At 45.7% G+C, this 19,060-nt stretch overlaps 1 protein-coding gene across 1 annotated transcript in view; it reads right to left on the bottom strand.

The window, feature by feature from the left end:
• LOC135369201 (uncharacterized) overlaps positions 1 to 19,060 on the bottom strand; it is a 37,920-nt gene that overhangs the window by 6,477 nt on the left and 12,383 nt on the right. Inside the window, exons 5-9 of the mRNA XM_064602833.1 lie at positions 5,151 to 5,239; positions 4,731 to 5,070; positions 4,380 to 4,573; positions 1,880 to 2,101; positions 1,050 to 1,269 (exon numbers count right to left, since the gene is read on the bottom strand). Coding sequence (XP_064458903.1) covers positions 1,050 to 1,269; positions 1,880 to 2,101; positions 4,380 to 4,573; positions 4,731 to 5,070; positions 5,151 to 5,239 — 1,065 coding nt within the window. The remainder of the gene's footprint in view (positions 1 to 1,049; positions 1,270 to 1,879; positions 2,102 to 4,379; positions 4,574 to 4,730; positions 5,071 to 5,150; positions 5,240 to 19,060) is intronic.

Below are 19,060 nucleotides of genomic sequence, written 5' to 3'. Positions count from 1 at the left end.
GACGAAGTGGCATGTTAGGCTTATGAAGCTGGCGTTCGAGCGTGACGTCCACATGTCGGACGTGAGTGACATGGACTCAACACCATTTTGAAAGGCGGTTTCGAGTTCTGCTTGAACTTCTCTCCTTGTGTCGTGAAAGAGTTTCGGTACTAGCGTCCGGGATAGCGTCGTTCTTGAAGGAGGGCAGTAGTCTGGTACCGCTTCGGCCAGAAGTTCTCGAAACCCGCGATCCTCGACCACACTGTACGGTTGGTAGTCTAGGGCTATCATGCGTGCCACTTTGACATCCAATGCTTCTTTACGAGCACGTGGCAGCTGTCTCTTTGTGGCGAACTTGTCGATTCTTTGCTGTTCCGCCTTCTTAGCCTCATGTTTCTTCTTAAACTCAGCATAAAGCAGGTGATGTCGCTTCAGATGATTCACGAGGCTGGTTGTGGGCCCCGATGGTGTCTGGATGCGCGCAGAGCACCGGTTGCAACTAACAGAAACTGCCGATTCTTTTTGGAAGTAGTCCCACATGGAGCTTCTGTTTGTTCGCTTCGCTGCCGCGTCATCCTGCACAACTTCACAACAGTGTCCATCATACTGCAGTTTTTCAGTTGTACACACAGCCGAACTTGCCATGCTCTGCGCGACTTGTGACTGCGTCTCAACTGCGTCTCAACTTCACCAGTTGCACGTGGTTTCGCTTTGGGAGAGGAGTGGAGAGGAGCGCGAGGAGGAAGCTCACGCGCGGTGACGTCACCACGCAGCGCAACCAGCCTAGCAGCACGCGCGGGTGTCTTCGCGTGCATCTCTGCCGGTGGGCAGATACTCGAAAAATATTTGAAAATTGCGAATAGCGAATATCCTTTGCGGATATCAACCGAATATAGCGTATTACTCGATTCGTATTCGAAAATTCGAGTACTCGCACACCCCTAGTAGTAAGTAAGCAGTAGCGTCTTGTGGCTTTTGTGTCTGTGTCTAGATTGCTGCTGTAACATTATGTCGCTATATGGGCCAGACTGAGAGGTATGGATTCTGAAAGCCATATTAAAAGCACTCACTTGCAAGGGCCTGAACTTTTTGGGGTGTCAAGGCAGGCTTCGGGGGAATACCAGTCTTAGCATAACGATTGCTGATGGTGCCACTCAAGCTTCGACCCTGGAGGTCAGTCTCCCTCCAAAGCTGCCGAGAAAGCTCTCGGCAGAATGTCGAGTCCCTCTTGGACGCCATTGCCCATTCGAGCTTCTCCTTTTTAACATACACATCGTTCCCCAGATGCACCTAAAATGCATACAAAAGCAGGATTAGTCTGGGACATGGATTACACAACAGAGTGACCTGATGTTCAGTAGATATGTATATACCACGAGTTGTAATTAAGGGTGACATACGAGAGAAATGCAGGCGCAGGTACGTGGTGGTACAGTCAAAATCCCTTACAACGAACTCCAAGGGTCCGCGGAAAATATTAGTTGTAAATGTGACTGCGTTAAAATAAAAGACACGATAAAAGACCGTGCAGTGGTATTGCAGCTCAAAGTGATCATAATAGTCGCGATGAATAGTATGAGGGTAGGCTCAGGGAGAAACCTATCCCGCACGTGTGAAAACGTCTGCCACTCCAGCAGCAACCGAAGTCCGAGCGCAGAGTTGTAGGCCCTATTAGGCTTCACATTGGTTTCCGCTATGACAACTTATCTACGGGAATGAGTTTGAGTACGAACCGCACAGAAGTTTGTTTATGGTATGCTTCGTGGAGCCGATGACCGGTGTCGTATTAGGGTAGACTCAGGGAGAAACCTATCACGCATCACTTGAAAATGACCAAGCTCAAGTCCTATGAGTCCATGCCTATGAGCTACCAAAGACTGTCTCAAATAAAAATACTTACTTTGTCATCCACCATAGAGAACATTGTCATGGTACTGGTGTTCCTAATTTCATCGATGACAAATTCTCTTTTGGGGGCTTTGTATTTCTTCCGTCGGCAAGCGGGCTTGGAGCCTGGAGCTGCCTTTGTGGTGTCAGTCGGGACCACAGGGGAAGCATTCTCTACAGCAAGCTGTGTAGCAGCTGAAGGTTCTCTGTTTTCCCGTGAAACATGGGTGTAGGCCTGCGAGAATAAGCGAAAGTCGCAGTGAAATGCACAGTTATAGTGAAAACACTTACTAATGTGCAAGCTAGACAAACTAATGTTGGACAAAGCTGTATTATTCAGCTAATTTATTCAGCTTGCTACTTTTATTCAGTCCCACTGTTGACATTTTATATTTAAGTAACTTCATCAGACATTTTGCTTATGATGGGCTTCTTGTGGGTACCTTCGTCACCCTGGGTGGTTAAACTTTTGATGTGTTTTAAGAAACATAAGCTTTGAAGAAAAAAGCAATTCGCACTTTATTTAAAGGAGCGCAGAGGACCATCCAAGAAAATTTCAGATTAAGACGTCTGATGAAAGTATGTGTGTGTCAATTTAACGAATAGCACGACAGGTTTGGATGTGTGCAATTTGTTTCCCAGAAAAAAACTCACATAACCATAGCTCCACGCGTTAACCCTTAACTCGCCACTCCGGGTATAACGAGGAGGAGAAGTACGATGCCACATCACTTATGACGATACAGGGGCCATGCGTTCTGGTTCGCTGGTCAGTGGGGATCAGCGCCCTGTCCCTTTGCCACCGTAAACCAGTTTCGCCAGTTCCCCCAGAGAATTGGGGATAGAAGAAGCAGCCGAATCATGACTGAACAAGGAGCAATGCTTTTCACAACCCCGAACAGCTGCGTAGCAGACATTTCTCTGACCAATCAGTGAGCGCGGACCCTGTAGCGTCAGTGCGAGGTTGCAGGCAGATGACAGGCTGGTACTGCTCTCCACCACTGCTGCGCACGGTGGCTTTTTGCAGCGTACCTTAAATTCAATTTCTGCGATAATTATGACTCTATAGGGACGGTGCCACAAACTGGAGGCGACGCTATGCGGCCTCCGGAGAAAGTACCTGGCGCGCCCCCTTTAGGTGTCGCACGGTGCCTATGGTGTGAATTACGTCACGGGGAATCTTACTGGCCTACTAAGCAGTTTTATAGGAAGAAAACAGGGTGTTAAACCGTCTTGTGTGCTACTTTAAGCACCAACCTCGTGTAATAAAAAGACCTCTGACAGGAACACACAGGGTGTCGAACCGAAACCGAACCCGAACCGAAAACCGTACCCGAACCGTTATTTTTGCCGGAACCGAACCCAAACCCGAACCGAAATTTTCATGACACTGTTGAACCCGAACCGGAGCAGAACCGTAAAAAATAATACCGGTAACCGGTTCGCAACAAAACGGTTCGGACCGAAAAGAAGTCAGCATAAGAGTTCCTCTCTATCCCCAAACGAAGACACATTGGTATCATCATCACGCGCCTATATCATAAATTTCAGAAATGTTCACCTAGCAGTCAGACGACGACGTATAGTAAGTGTACTTTCAGCGTCTCTTTAACATGTTGAAGCGCAGTTGTCCTTGTGAACGCCGCGGCTAGCGCCCCACGCACGCAGTGCGGCGTCTACTCTTCAGAGACCAGGTGCCACGCGGACGAATGAAACACGAATGGAGTAGGCCAGTTATATAGCTCTACAGGACGAATATGTGATCAAATAAGCGCCCAAGATTTCCCTTTACACGTGAGCAGCACAAATTAAACAAGTCAGAAACATGTGAACTGGAGAAGGAGCGTACGCAGAACGGTGCCTGTTTGATTGGTCGTGCTTTGAAAAGTAAATGTGGTTCTGCTTATTGGTAGCGCAGTTGTGTCGTCGTGACACATTGCCGTTGTGTTGTGGATTAACAAGTACACTGCTGTGAGCTCGGAGAGAGTAAGGCTTGCAGGCTTATTTTCGACATGCTTCAGTACGGTTTCAGATCGATTCACGCTGCGAAGTCAGTGTGCCGGCAAGTACTGTCGTCTATGTTACGCTGTCCATCTTATTAGGCTTCCTTTAAGTGTATCTTGCTGGCACTGTGCGTGTGAAAAAAGATATTTTGGGAACAGAAAGTAGCAGGACTACACCGCTTCAACAGCGTGAACTCTAGTTGCAATAAGTGTTCATCCATTTCTCATTTCTCTCACTAAAGGGCTACCTCACCGCTAGAGACGTCAATGCAGACAACAGCAGTAAGCTATTAGCCACGCATTTCCTAATAAAAGCAGTTTTATGGAACATATATAACGGAAGCGTTGAACCGGTTCGCGAACCGGTTCGGGGCTGCGAACCGGTTTGCGAACCGGTTCGATTTCTGGCCTGGCCGAACCGGAACTGAACCGGAACGAAATCAAAACAACGCGAACCTGAACCCGAACCGAACCCGTATTTTTTGCGGTTCGACACCCTGAACACATCACCTGTTGTTCCTCAAGGAAAGTTGCATGAGGCCCCTCTGGGATTGTCGCTTGATTATCTGCACGCCTTTGCCCTTCTTCTGCAACCTCACAGTGATTTATAGTACGGCAGGCTGCCTGTATTTGCTCTGATGATGCGAGTAGCCCGTAGTCACCTTGCTTCATCCCTTGTTCTTCTCTGGATGCGGGGATAATTTCTGTAAGCAAACCATTCCCAAGACCAATAATTATTATTCACATACTTGACAACATGCATCTTGCCAAGGTGATGTACAGGAAATTGGCAGACATGGAGAGAGCAGTCGGGCTTACAAAAGAGTGTGGTACAACAATGAAGACAGAAAAGCAGTATACCAAACTTCTTGAGAAGTGTGTCTTGGATACGGCGACACAGGATCCTTTCTGCAGATAACTCCCCTTCCACAGCTTGCAGTCTTTCCCCTAATGCCGACAACCTTTCTTCTAAACTTTCAACTTTGTGTTGAAGATCTTGCTTAACTTTCCTTTCAGCACCCAGAATGTCCTTGTACCGCAGCATCATTTGCTTACAGCCAGCATCACAACACTCCGACCCAGCTGACGGTGCCTTCTTGGGTGGTGGCTCATTAGCACTGCATTCTTCATGCGTTGTCTTCTGTAAAACCCTCTTCATTTGTTTTTCTCTTGCTTCCCTTTCTTTGCATCTTTGCTGCTTCTGAAAAATAATGGATTGTAATTGTTAGAGGGCCTCGTTGTAGGGGCCCACATCGCATTACCGTCACGCTATGAACCCACCTGGCTTTGTGGCACATCGTCGCAGTTCAAAATGCGAGGGATTGCCATATTTCCATCCAGCATGGATCGAATCAGGTCGCTTGTGGTTTCTGCAGCGAAGCAATCACATAACACATAAGGGTTCCCATTCATCCTTTACGGGTTTCCGATAATAGACACACCGCTTTAGCGGATGCACACTTTGCGCGTGAAGTCACAATGTAAAATTAACTTACCGCCACGCATTCTCACTTCAGCTGGGTAAAACACGACCATGGTGACATCTTCGGCATACCAAAACGCCTGTTTGGTACCTTTCTTGTAACCAGTGATGGGCAGTACTTCAAGTACCAATTACTCAAGTAGAACTTTAAGTACATTTCTGAGTACCTGTACTTTACTTTAAGTACATGTTAAATCGTGTACTTTGTACTGTACTTAAAGTACTTCCTCCCAGTACTTCCCCATCAAGTACTCAAGTACCCAAACTTGGACTCCGGACAAAAAATTACACAAAAGTATGGAAGATGCAAGCTACTAAAAGCACTAAAATAACAACAAGAAAACGAAGAACACACCGATATGTATGTGTATTGTCGTCTTGCTATCATTTTAGCGCTTTTAGTGAGCTGCAGTACCAACACAGTCCCATTCTGACACTTAACCAAAAACGATTTTTGTGCTTTTAAACAGCATATTTGTTGAAGCATATCCATTGTTGAAAGGCTTGAAATGTTGGAAAAGTACGAGCATTTCTATGTTTATGTAAAACGAATAGAATGCAAATACACACACATTATGACGCCGCAACCGGCAGCACGATGACTTGGTCAATTGTCATTTCAGTTCTCCCAATGCATGGTTCTATTGTTTTTTATATTGTTTTCCTTCATTGGCAATTATAATAATCATCTTATACCACAGTGTGTGATTGGATTACATGAAGTAGTAAAGTAAGAGCCTGCAAGACACGCGTGCTTTCAGTTTTACATTTTACGTTGCTTTAATTCGTCACATGGGTTACATTGCTGCAGATCACAGCCATATAAAAATGAAGGCTTACATTGTGCTTCATCCTTTTTTTATTTTCTTCATATTCTTTTTTAAATAAGTTGTATTTCAGAAAGTAGCATGGAATGCCCATTAACTGTGTAATCTCTGTTGGCTTGTGCTCTCTTTTCCCCTGAAATTTCCTAGACTGTCATAGTCAAAGATCAGTACCGGAACATCACACTGGGCGGGTGACCTTGGATCAGTCAGGGAGGTATAATAGCATTTGGCATAATCACAGCCTCGCTGATTGACTTCTCTACATGTAGCTGCAAATTATGTCATTTGATTAAGTTAATATTCACGGCTTAGCACTTAACCTAGGACTTTTGGCTTCCTAGCATTTGTTAAGAATGCTGGCTAAAGCTTTTGCTAAAAAAGAAAGACACATCTACTAAACTGTGAAATGCAAAGTGATACAAATTAAATTGGCAGTGTACTTGCTGAGTACTTGAAGTACTTTGCCTAGTACTTTGTAGTTTACTTGAAGTACACATGGAATAGAGTAATTTGTACTGTACTTGAAGTACTAATGATTCCAGGTACTTGGTACTTTACTTACAATCTTAAGTACAATTTTGAGGTACTTTGCCCATCACTGCTTGTAACCTTTCTTTGGCTCGCACTCCTTGACAAAACTTGCTGGAAGTACCGCTTCCATTCCATCACTGATATATATTTAACGTAGAGATACATGTCAGACTTTACGTCTGCACAGCGCAAACTAAACACTAGAACAAGCAGATACCTAATCCAGACTGCATTCACCACACATGATAATCTAATGCCCAATACTCCAAAGGCGAAACTGGGTCACCTGTGGCCCCGCGGCGATACGCGTAGCCTTCGCCGTTTGTTGTTCTCAGGCTCCATAGGGACTGTGCGACAAACTGGTGGCACCGCGATGCGGCTTTCGGAGATAGTACCTTGCTTGATATCCGCCGGGTAGCTAGCTTTGTTTACATGTGAAGTGTGGGCATCTTTTTTTGCCACAGCATCGCTAACTGTGCCAGTACCTAAAAGAACTCTTCATTAGGGACCAGATGCTTCATTTCTCGGGATTTCTACGCTTCCAATACCACCGAGGTCACTAGACTCGCAGCGAATAGCGTTTGTGACGCGCGTTCGGCCATTGCATGAGGTGTGCACAACGTGAGTGAATATATTCTATTTCTTTTGTTCTAGTTTCAATGAAACTGAATGAGGACCTGCAAAATGATCAAAGATTTACAGTTGCCACTTTCGTGACGGTGAAACGCCATTGGATACTGTATCACCGTCAAATGCACCGACCAAACGGCAACCTATTTCGAGATAATGATTGAGGTGTTTCATCGCCAGTGCCCAGAGCCGATATTGCTCCTGGTATGGCGAGTCTCACAGTGAGAACAGAAGTTCTACGTTGTCCAAAAGGTTTAGTATTTACTTACCGACCATTTCACAGCTGTCGTCCTGCAAGCCTACGTCGGTAGCCGAGATAAAAACTCATATACTTTCTTCTTTGAGGATCTCTTTAGTGTCATTGTATCTGAAGATACTGGAAAAACTGCAGTACAAGTTCAGGCAATAAGTTGTGACCCCACATGTTTATTTGTATGGATGAAATGGACGCGCGATGTAAATTTCAGTGACCAAGCTATCTGTGTGCAAAGATGACGAAAGGAATACAAGACTCAGTCAAAAACATGATATTACAAATGGCTGGAGTCAGAGGAATACAGGTACCGTAAAAGCCCGCATATAATACGAGATTTTTTTCCAAATTTTCGTATGCCAAAATTCGTACGAGAAGGGAGAGAAGTGGCAGCGGCGTCTCGCATCTCAACGATGTCAGTTGACAGCACCGTATGACCGTATTGTTCAAAGAGAAGTCGCAGATTTGTTAGTGTGGCAAAGTGACTCAGCGCGTGGTGTGATGTTTCCCAACACAAGTATCCTACGTACGAACAGTCTCTCGAGTTCAGAACTGGAATGCAGTGGTGAGCTGACGCCTGAGGAACACTTGTGAGCGCCGTCGCATTTTCAAATGCAGTCACAACGGAGACAGGATTCGATGTCCGTGCGACAAGCATTTCCCTCTTCGTTGAAACCTTCGCACTGCGACCAACGAAAGGAGATGCTCACCGTGAAATCACACGCACTCGTGCGAGCGTCTCTCGCTTCTGGAATTAGAGTGTGTGTGTGTTTTGCGAGTTCGAACTTGGTCAACGAACGCAACGATTTGGACTCTGTAAGCACGGTGAATATTTGTGTCAGACTATTGAGTCAGTACGATGTTTCAAATAAATGTGCATTTTGTCCACAATTTGCCTAGTAGTTCTGGAATACGGAATAACGAGCATCGCGCATGTAAACCAGTAAAAGTGAAAGACGATGCTAGCCAGTATGGAGCCGAATGGCGAGCCAACCTGAGAGACTCCTGATTGGCCGAATGGTAGGCATCATAGTTCATTTTCTTTGGTTGCATGCCCAGTGTTGCCTGAATTATCTCAAACTATGGGCTCTATTGGGAGCTGTGGGAGCCTGGTTCAAACGGAAGTGTATCTTGCTTGCCGAAACGGTTGGGAATAGTGCGGCTGCGCGACATTACGGTGTGACGGAAGGTAGCATTCGGGGCTGGCGGCGGCAGAAGGATGGACTCTTCGCATGCAGCAGCGCAAGGAAAAGCTTCCGAGGCCCGAAGAAGGGAGTGTTTCCAGAAATTGAGGAGGACCTGGCTGCCTATGTCAAGGAACAGCGCGCCAAGCATCTGGCAGTGAACATCGAACTTTTGCAGCAGAAGGCGATGGAGATAGCGAGACTCAAAGGCGTCGCGACAACAGAATTCAAGGCCAGCAAGCACTGGGTTTCGCTATTCATGAGGCGTGCCGGATTTTCGCTACGCCGGCGCACATCCGTATCCCAAAAGCTGCCAGAGCGATACGAAGAGCACCTCATTTCGTTCCAGCGCCACATTCTGTCCCTGCGGAAGACCACGAACTTCCAGCTGGGCCAGATAGGAAATGCCGACCAGACGCCTGTCTACCTGGACATGCCGTCAGCGTTAACGGTGCACGAGAAGGGCGCCCGGCAGGTTTGTGTGAGGTCGAGTGGTAATGAAAAGACCCGAGTGACCGTTATGCTTGCTTGCACGGCTCACACGGAATGGATGCGCTCGGGGGAACCTGCGGTAACACCTACCGGGCGGCTTAAGCGAGCGTCTCCAGCAACGCTGTGCCAGTGGATCTCCGACGCGTGGGCCACTATTCCCGAGGGCCTGGTCACCCGCGCGTTCAAGAAGTGCGGGATTTCCAATGCTCTGGACGGTACGGAGGACGATTACTTGTGGGAGGAACTGTCTGACAAGGCGCTGTCCTCTGAGAGCGACAGTGGCAACGAGTAAATGCATGTCCCGGTGTAAGTCTAGTCAATAAAGCATGTTTCTTGTTTTTCCGATTTTGTGGCCCCCAAAACCGCCCCTCGTATTATATTCGGGTTCGTACTATATGCGGGCTTTTACGGTATATAGCCTTCGCTAGCAAGCCAGGATTTTGTGAGGAGTCAAATAACCATCCTCTCGACGTCAGGTATTTTGACCGGACAGACGCGAGTGGCTGTTCTCCTTCCGTACTGTTAGATGCATTATAAATACGGTGGTTGCTTCTGTGCAGTTTGTCTCCATTCTCTTCATTCGCGCCCCAGAAAGGTTCCACATTATTTGCACTTCGAAAATTAGCCCTTCTAATTACGGCAGTCGTCACGCAAGCTACGGTTCCACTTGAGAATGCATAGAACAGGCGGCGTGATATCACGTCGGATACGTCGAAGACCGCCACTGGTGGTGCTGTCGCGGCGGAGCAGCGCGCCCTCTTTAGGTGTCGCACGGTCCCTATAGAGCACACTACACATTATGCGCTGAAACACGTAGTTCCAAAACAAAATGCAGGCGTCTTCAAAAGACTTTGAGTGCTTGTGGAATTGTCACGACTGTTCAAATTTGCTACAAGAAAGGTTTGGGGTGCGAGTACTTGTATATCTAGCCTTTCTCCACAAGTTTTTTTTTTTTTGCTTCTTGGTAGCAGACGAAAACTGCGGTGCTGTCGCTGTCATATTTTCGTAGAATTCTGTGAATGAATGAATGAAAGCAAAAGATCTGAAGCTTAGTCTTGTCAACGGCGTTAATCTTAAAATTATATTTTATCAGTAATATTGGGGTAGCAGAAGGACATAGCGAGAAGGAATGCTTACGAAATTGAAGTCGTGTTGCGTGTTGCTTCACCATTTGTCATTCACGCATGCATGACTGTTAGTATAAAGCACTAAAAATGCCAAATCGTATGAAGAGCAGAGCTAAGAAGAGAAAAAAGTTATATTTTTACAAGGATGCTCCGTTTGGGGTGCCGAGAAGGATACTTTACAACTGAAGAATGACCGGAACCAGCATAGAATGGATGAGGTGTGCGGCTCCTCACTCAGCGTGCGATTGCAAAGCGGTTTCACTCCACCCGAAGAGGAATTGCAGAAAACTGTAGAGGCTACAAGAATACCCGTAAATGTGGACTGTGCCAACCCGGGTACTTCCCTTTAACGGTCGAACAACACAAATCAGTCGGATAGCGGGATGTTTGATGCCGGTGAGCCCGTCGTACGTCAAAGCCACCTGTACGATGCAAGTCCTTCACGCGAGGAACAAGATGGTTTTTCAAGTACATCAGAAGAGAGCTTCGCTGACGTTGCAGATGATTCAGACCCTCAAAGCACGAACTCTATACCGCTCGACGACAACATCAGCAATTCCATCGAAACAGAAATACTTGCTAGTGCCTTCCAAGAATATGGAGAAAGCACCATTACCGAATTCGTCGACGAAAAGCGTAGAGGCGATCTGCATGGTTATGTCGTTTACCGTTAGCCATGGACTAATGTGGACGGCAGTTGATGACCTCCTCACTTTCATAAATTCACTTTTTGGTTTCACAGATGATGTATTACCAGGAAGCAAATACTTTCTACGCAAGATGTGGCTACCAAGGGCCAACAAATATGCAAAGCATCACTTCTATTGTAAATATTGCAAGGCACTGCTTGAAGACTGAGAAAGCACAGCTGAGAAGGTGTGTGTCACTTGCAATGTGACAAGACACCTGTCAGACCTAAAGAATGAAGGGCATTTCTTGAACATGGAAGAACAGATGAGTGTTGCTACACGGAACAAGCATGTGCTTTACAAGAACTTCAAAAAGCTCTGCGTGGGGAGGGCTGCTGACACGATCAGTGACATCACAAGTGGACAACTTCTCCGTAACCTATACAGCGCAGGACACTTGAAATGGTGTGACCTCACACTAACTTTCAACACGGACGGCAGTCCGGTATATAAATCATCCAAGGGTTCCATGTGGCCGATCCAGTTAACCTTAAACGAACTGCCACCAGAGCAGAGATTTCAAAGCTGCATGCTTGCAGGTCTCTGGTTTGGGAATTCCCACCCCAACATGTCACTCTTCCTCGAGAAGTTTGTTGAGAACATTAACATAATGCAGCCGGTGATGTGGCATGTTGGCGAGGAGATGATTTCGTCAAAAGTCATCGTTGTCTGCAGCTGTGTCGACACTCTAGCACGTGCTGCAATCCAAAATCATACTCTTTTTAGTGGATACCTGTCATGTCCATGGTGCTATCTCAAGGGGGAGCATGTAGACGGTATGTATTAGATGCGTAAATGAAGAACCAGGCGCATGCTTCTCAAATGATCTCTCGTAACAAATACTTGTCTCTTGTCCTTTAGGAACGATGCGGTTTCTGGACACCACCACTGTTGGCGAAAGGACTGCAAGCAGCCTTCTCCAAGACATGATGCTGACAGTAGAGTATGGCCGCCCTGTAAATAGGCTTAAAGGGCCATCAGCACTAGTGAACCTGCTGCATTTCGACATTGTGTGGAGTCACAACATTGATTACATGCATTGTGTCCTTCTCTGAGTGACAAAACAGCTGACAGAAATTGTGTTGGCAGCAGTCACTGCAGGTAAGATACGGCAGCATCTCTTCCCCTTTTTTGCTACATGGAGGTTTGTTATGTAACTTCCTTATCAATTAACAGGTGCCACTGCTGCTGTTGAGGCCATGGACAAATGGCTCCTTGCCATAGGGCCTCCTCACTGCTTCTCTAGGTTGCCAAGGTCACTCGCTGAACGCAGCTACTGGAAGGCCAATGAAGGGAGAAACTGGATCCTATTCTACTGCCTGCCATGCACCCTTGGACAACATTTGAATCATTTGAAAAGGCTTGCAGAAGCCACATGCACATTGTTGCGTATAGAACTCACTCCAGCAATGTTAGAGCGAGCTGGCAAGAGAAATTAATGTACTTGCGCTTAGTGTACCTGTCCTTAGTGTAACTTCTCTATGTAGGACACTTGCAGTGCAATCGAAACTTGTTGTATTTTGGAGGGCGTTCGAGTAACGAAATCAAGTACGAGGAATGTGGAAATTCACAGAAAGCCTAAATCTAGTGGTGTTTATTGGAGAAGCTCCCACAATATGCTATGACAGTATGACAGTTCCTGTGCATGAGGGAAAGAAAAGGTTGGAGAAAGCATCTGACAAAGCATCTGTACGCTGAGAAAGTAGCAATAAGGGGGCATTTGCAGACGGGCCACAACACTATGGTGTCAAAGATGAAGCAACATGGACCTCATGTGTAGTTGTTGTGGTACCTTACTTGAGAGCGATCCAATGAGACTGTTCTACGTGCCCGAGGGGAAAGGGAAAAGTAAAGGGCTGGAAAAGGTAAAGGGTGCAGAAGGCTGATGTACTTGTGCAGTGCAAGCATAGTCGCATGCAGCCAAATAGGCAAATGTACCTGAATGCCAAGATGACAGCTTCCGTTCGTTCAGAAATGAGCCATTACATCACAGAACAGCTCAGCTACAGTGGAGAGCCCGCAAGTTTTTGCATAATTGTTAAAACGTTAAAATTCCTTTGCATCTACTAAGTGCGACAAACTCTACAGAGTCTTTCCCCTTTGTTTTTCCTTTGAGGTGCAATAGACAGGTAGAAATCCAGCGAAGCCCTTCTTCCCCTAGAGCTGTTGACCCACAATCTGCGTGCACCTTTAGCACGTTATACCTAACCCTAACGATGAGGACGGTGCAAAAAACAACAGCAGTGTCTGTTCAAAATATCGGCGGCTCTCGTCCTGAGGCAATTCCCTTCATGCAACAGACAGCGTATTTTGAGCTGTGCAGAACTCCTTTCATGGCGTGTAATCGCACCAAATTTTGTCAGATACTTTGCGAAATTGGTATGCATCTTGAGTTACAATGTTACGATGAGCATAAGAGTGGTTTAGGAGCTGTGGGATGTTGGGTTAGTCAGTACGTAACTGAGGAAATAGCATTGTGCAAGGACACACTAACAAAAGGAAAAGACTGCGACAGAACGAGTACGACACAACGAGCAGCACTTGTCCTGTTGTACTCTCTTCGTTGTTTTAGCCTTTTCCCACGCTACCCCATTCCCTCAGTCATGCGGGTGGTTCTTTACATTCTTGCTCTAATTTCTTCATGTGTCCATTTCTAGATGACCTGCTGGTTGAATTTGTGACAAGGCATGCAGCGCTTTGCATGAGCAACAAAAATGATGTATAATGTTCATCTGCTTCCCCACTTAGCAAAGAGTGTGCAGTACTTGGGTCCTCTTTGGGCGCACTCCTCATTTGTATTTGAGGGGGGGGGGGGGGGGAATGGCACGCTCCTAAAGTATGTAACTGCTGCCAAGGGGCCACCTCTTCAGGTGCTTGAGAGAACAGCAATGATGCAAGAATTGGACCTTGCCCTCTCAACTACACCACTGTCACTGCAGATAAGTAATGTGTGCAAAAATATGTTGGGATATGTCAAGCTTCAAAGTGCAACATATGTTGAAACAGCATGTTTTCTTGGCCGGCCAAAACCTGTGCACCATTTTTCGTTGGAGGAGGAAGATGCACTAGTACAGCAATTTTGCTACTACAGGCCGCAGTCTGCTATCGAGTGTCACCGCTTCGTGATGAATGGCATGGTCTTCCACAGCCAGGCCTACACAAGACCATCAAAAATTGATTCCAGTGTTGTAGTCACACATTCTGAACAGTTCCTACAGATCAAAAGAATTCTGAAAGTGTATGAGGATGGTGACGAAAGGTGTGTCTTGCTATGCAAGAACATAATATTGTCTGACAACCCCAATGACACACGGCTGCCTCCTTATATCTACGAGTGTATGGTGTCTCTGCAGACATTAAGTGCCATTTCACTCTCTGACATTTATAGTGTGTGTCTCTTCATAGGGTTTTACAATGAGGGCAAATCATATGTCTGCACACTTCCTAATCGTGTGGAGAGACTAATAATGGAAAGTAGGTGGGACTGTTGTGTGTAGCATTAGCTTGCAACATAAATTAGATCTGCAAAAATGTCGCAATATGCCACATGGCTTGTCCCGCGTCTAATGCTATAAAGCTGTGTGATGGTTATCCCATAAATAAGTTCCTGTGCTGTGAACAGATAAACAGATAAACAGTGAAAATTTATATACAGGTTTCAACACTACTTTTTGACGAAGTCACCTACTTTCTGCGAACATTTTTGCTACCATGGCGCCTATTTTGGATGCCTTGCCTCGTGTCCTGTTTACAAAGCAAAGTGTTCACATTTCAGTTCTCTCTTTTTTTTTTTTTTTCTCTGATGTTGCATAATGCACCTACATTTCATAATCAGTACTAATGCATCCAAGGAATGCATCACCACTGTCTTGATACCACTCAAGGAATATTCATGCCGAATTAATTGGTTGCTGTTTGTCAACGTTACTGAGCAAACATGGCACCCATCTCACACGTACCTTTCTGTAATGAAGCTTCCGAAACAAAATTGTTTCGACGCTTGAGTGTCAGACATCAGTCCTAGGGAACCCCTGTATAAAAATGTAATTGTGACCCGTTTGTCTTTGCCAACAGTTTTCTGAACTACAGATAACATTGTTTCCTGTTGCTGTAACTGGCCTTCCAATAGTGCGCTGTTCATCATGAACGTTTTCATGACCCTCTATGCAAGACAATGCTGAACCATTTGAATTCTCATACAGTCCTCTCCATCAACAGATGCTGCCAATATATACTCGAAGCTTTTTTTTTTCTGTAAAGAAATATATGACTGATCTGACTTCACAGTCAAGCACACCATGTGCTACATTGGGAAGCTGCTGCACGAACCAATACCTGTGTTGTCAATGTATCCCACTGAATTACCCTAACCACCGAGTTCCTTGTAGTGCAATTTCTTTTGAAAAATGAAAATAGGGTAATTTACTTATTGGATTATCATCGTATGAAGGCATCTTGTGAGAGATAGCCAGATATAATTCCTTACTGCCATGTGCACCACTCCCAGCTCAGGGCGTTTATGTTTATTCGCTCAGAGCAGAGCCCAAGCTGAGCGGAAGTGCGTCACGGAACCGGGAATCGATCAGTCGTGCGTAAAGCGACGAGAAAATTGAATTCCATACGTGTCCGAGAGACAACGGCTTCGCACTTGCGCAGTATCTATTGCTGTGTCGTCTGCTTTCGTTGGTGTTCGTCGTAGGGCACCGTTTATGCGTCAGTGGCTTGAAGGTTTCACTTCTGTCAGTTTTTCTGATGTTATGTTCCTTCTTTTTTTTCTTTTTGTACATCATTTCACGTTTCATTCCATGTTGCACATAGTGTGTGGAAGACGACGACCTATTTGCTTGCCGTTCACGCGGGGCCACTCACGCGTCCGTCCATCACGACGCTGGCTGCAAACTCTGCATCAAAGCCGGTGTCACATAAAGTTTCTCGACATCTGTCAGAGACTTTTTACATTTTCAAGCACTAATTCCACAACTGGTTCGTGTGGTACGGCGGTCTAGATTGTCTGGATGAAAGCCATCTCAAAATTTCAAAATAGCCGCCATCTTCTAGCTCAGGAATCGTGGGAAGCATCTGCGAGCTCGCCCTCCAATCTCCGAGCGAAGGGAGCTGCCTCGGAGGTGACTCTGAGCGAATATCCAAACACAAAGCGGGCAGATCTGAGCCAATTCTCATACGCCCTCGAGCCGGCTCTGTGACGACATATCCGCTCCGAGCGCCTCCGTGCGATTAAACATAAATGTCCTCAGAGTTCACTTGTTGTACAGTCACATCACATTCCCATTAATCTTGTCACCAGGATAATTATGTATATATGTGCTTGTACAGCATCCTGTTTATTTTGGTGTGAGTGCTTGTATATAATATACTTTCCAACCTTGCATTGTAATGAAATATGCTATGTCCGTTCTGTATTCTCAATGTTTATTTATCTTTAGACGGCACAACAATCTTATGCCCACTTTGATGCTTGCAGTTGAATAGTAAATGTGTGAACAGTAAAGTGCTGTATGTAGCATTTGCTTATTTGTAACACAAATTATGCCTTCAAAGATTATGTACTAAATATCCCACATGGCTTGTTGTGCTTATTCGGAACCAGTGCTGTAAGGGTTGAGGTATGAAAGCATCTTGTGGCAGGTGGTCAGATGTAACACCTACTGACCATGTGCACCACACACAGGGCCCACTTGCACGAAACACTCTGAGTGCAACTCTCAGCGAGTGTCTCAGGAGCAGTCGTTCAGTGTTGCACTCAAAGAGTTTCATGTAAGCAGGCCCAGATGTAAGAGTTCGCTTGTACAGTCACCTTATCGTTCTGTTAATCTTGTCAATGATGTATACAGTATCTTACTTGTTTTCGTGCGAGTTCTTCTATATAATGCAGTTAGCATCCTTACATTGTAATAAAATACACCTTGTTTTGTCGTCCTGTATCCTCAGATTTTTTTTTTTTTTGCTTCTACTATGCTCTAATGCCCACTTTGAAGCTAGCAGGTGAATAGTAAATGCTTTATGAGTCCACAGCGTCCTCAAGTAATATCTTAGCGATCTTCAAAATTCCGTCTTTTTAGCACATTTATCTAACTCTAAAGAAAATGAACACTTCCACTTCTGCATTTTCGAGGAAACCCTATGAGAGAAATGCTCTCTTACAAAGTCTAGAAGAAAATGCAAAGGGTCTCTTAGAAGTTGTAAGAGAAACCTTGCTCTGATAGAGACGATTGGTGAAGCTTGTAGGGAATGCCAACGTCTCACAAGATCCTTCCCTGTAAGATATCTCTTGAGATGCAAGATGCAATGCAGTGCATGCCTTGTAATTTTAACGATATTTTCTGAAAACACAGTACTTGAGCTAATTTGTATCATGCACTGGTTTTAACCTTATCATTCCATTTGTAAGTAGTAACATTTTTAACAATGTTTTGGCGCATTATAGCCTCCGTTGCTGCTGCGCCATTAAAATACTAATCATCATCATCATCATCTTACGATGCATCTTTAGATCACCTGATGGGTGAAGCTTGTAGGAAATGCCAGCTGTCTCACAGGATCCTTCCCTCTAAGATATCTCTTAAAATGCATCTTTAGATCCCCTTTGAAAGATCTTCTGTGGGATGAGGAATTTTCTATATGAAAGCCTGTAGGGGATCACATTTTTGGTGTGAGAAATCCTAAAGGAAGGCACTGTCTTTGTGAGAAATTCTGTGGGATTTCTCGGTAGGAGGTACATCTCCGAGCCACTTCTTGCCGGCTCTTCTGAAAATAAGCGAAACAGGTGCGAATAATGCATCCATGAGCTCGACGCAGTTTTGTGCTCGTCTAGGACGAGATTCCCTGAGCCCTCTGACTTGACGCCCTCCATCTTGAATTCCTCGTTTGCTTGTTGCAGACACAAGGGGGCCTACTTGACTCTCTGGAACTTCTCCCACTGACGAAGAAATCTTCAGACACCGAGCACGTCGGTGTATCATTATCATCACGGCTTGTAGAGTCCGACGTAAACCACTCGGAGAGGTTCACGGTGGTGAACCGATCACATTCGTCTTCAGACAGATTTCCGGCAAGTTGAGTGAACGTGTCTTCCAAATTTTATCCACTTTCTTCAACGACGTAAATCCTGTGGAGGTTCAAGTGCTCTTGAACTTCGTCGTTCACAACTCCAAGTGTCGACGGCACACCCTCATTTTTGGGTGAACGTGACGCCTTGTCCTCGACTACAGCGTTGCTCATTGCCTCTTGAGCCTCTCCAAGCTTCGCAACCAAACGTGACTTTTCAGGGCTGCTGGCTTCAGGGTCAGCTTGCATCACAACCATGTTGGATCCTTCGATCTCTGCACTGTACCGGGCTCTTGTTGTTCCTGCGAGAGCACCAAGCCCACTTTGCACAAGCTGTACGTCGGTGACGTCTGTAAAACCATGCCGCAGCGTTCCAGATGATCGCTTGCACGTACTTTCGCAGAAACAACCATCTTGAGATAAACATCCCAGTCTGACATTTCGTTGTCTATTTCATCTAGGCCGACTAAATCCAAAATATCCTCATCCAGATGCTGCAGTTCTGAGTTACCATCGATCCGGTAGCTTCAGTTCTTCCACCAGACACTTGCCACCAGAACCTTCGTGTAAAAGCTCCTGGGCTGCATTGCGCAAGCCGAACGGCATACGGATGTATTCAAATAAGCCGAACGGCATCGTAATTGCTGTTTTCGGAACGTCGGCGGGCTCTACCGGGATCTGGTGGTAGGCTTTGATGAGGTCGATTTTCGAAAATATCTTGGCTCCATGGAGGTTTCGCTGAAGCGTCAACATAGACACGAGTTTCTCTGTCTGGATCAAAATGAGTCAATGCACCAAGTGTCCAAAATTCATTGTGCTGGCACAATTCTTAGTCTCTGCCTGTTGTTTTAGCCACCTTGTAACACTTATTTCCAATACTTGAAACCACCTTTCCACCGCTAAATAGTTG

The sequence above is a fragment of the Ornithodoros turicata genome, chromosome 9 (genome assembly GCF_037126465.1).
Source record: "Ornithodoros turicata isolate Travis chromosome 9, ASM3712646v1, whole genome shotgun sequence".
Classification (NCBI taxonomy): Eukaryota; Metazoa; Arthropoda; class Arachnida; order Ixodida; family Argasidae; genus Ornithodoros; species Ornithodoros turicata.
This window is presented reverse-complemented; position numbering and strand designations above follow the sequence as displayed.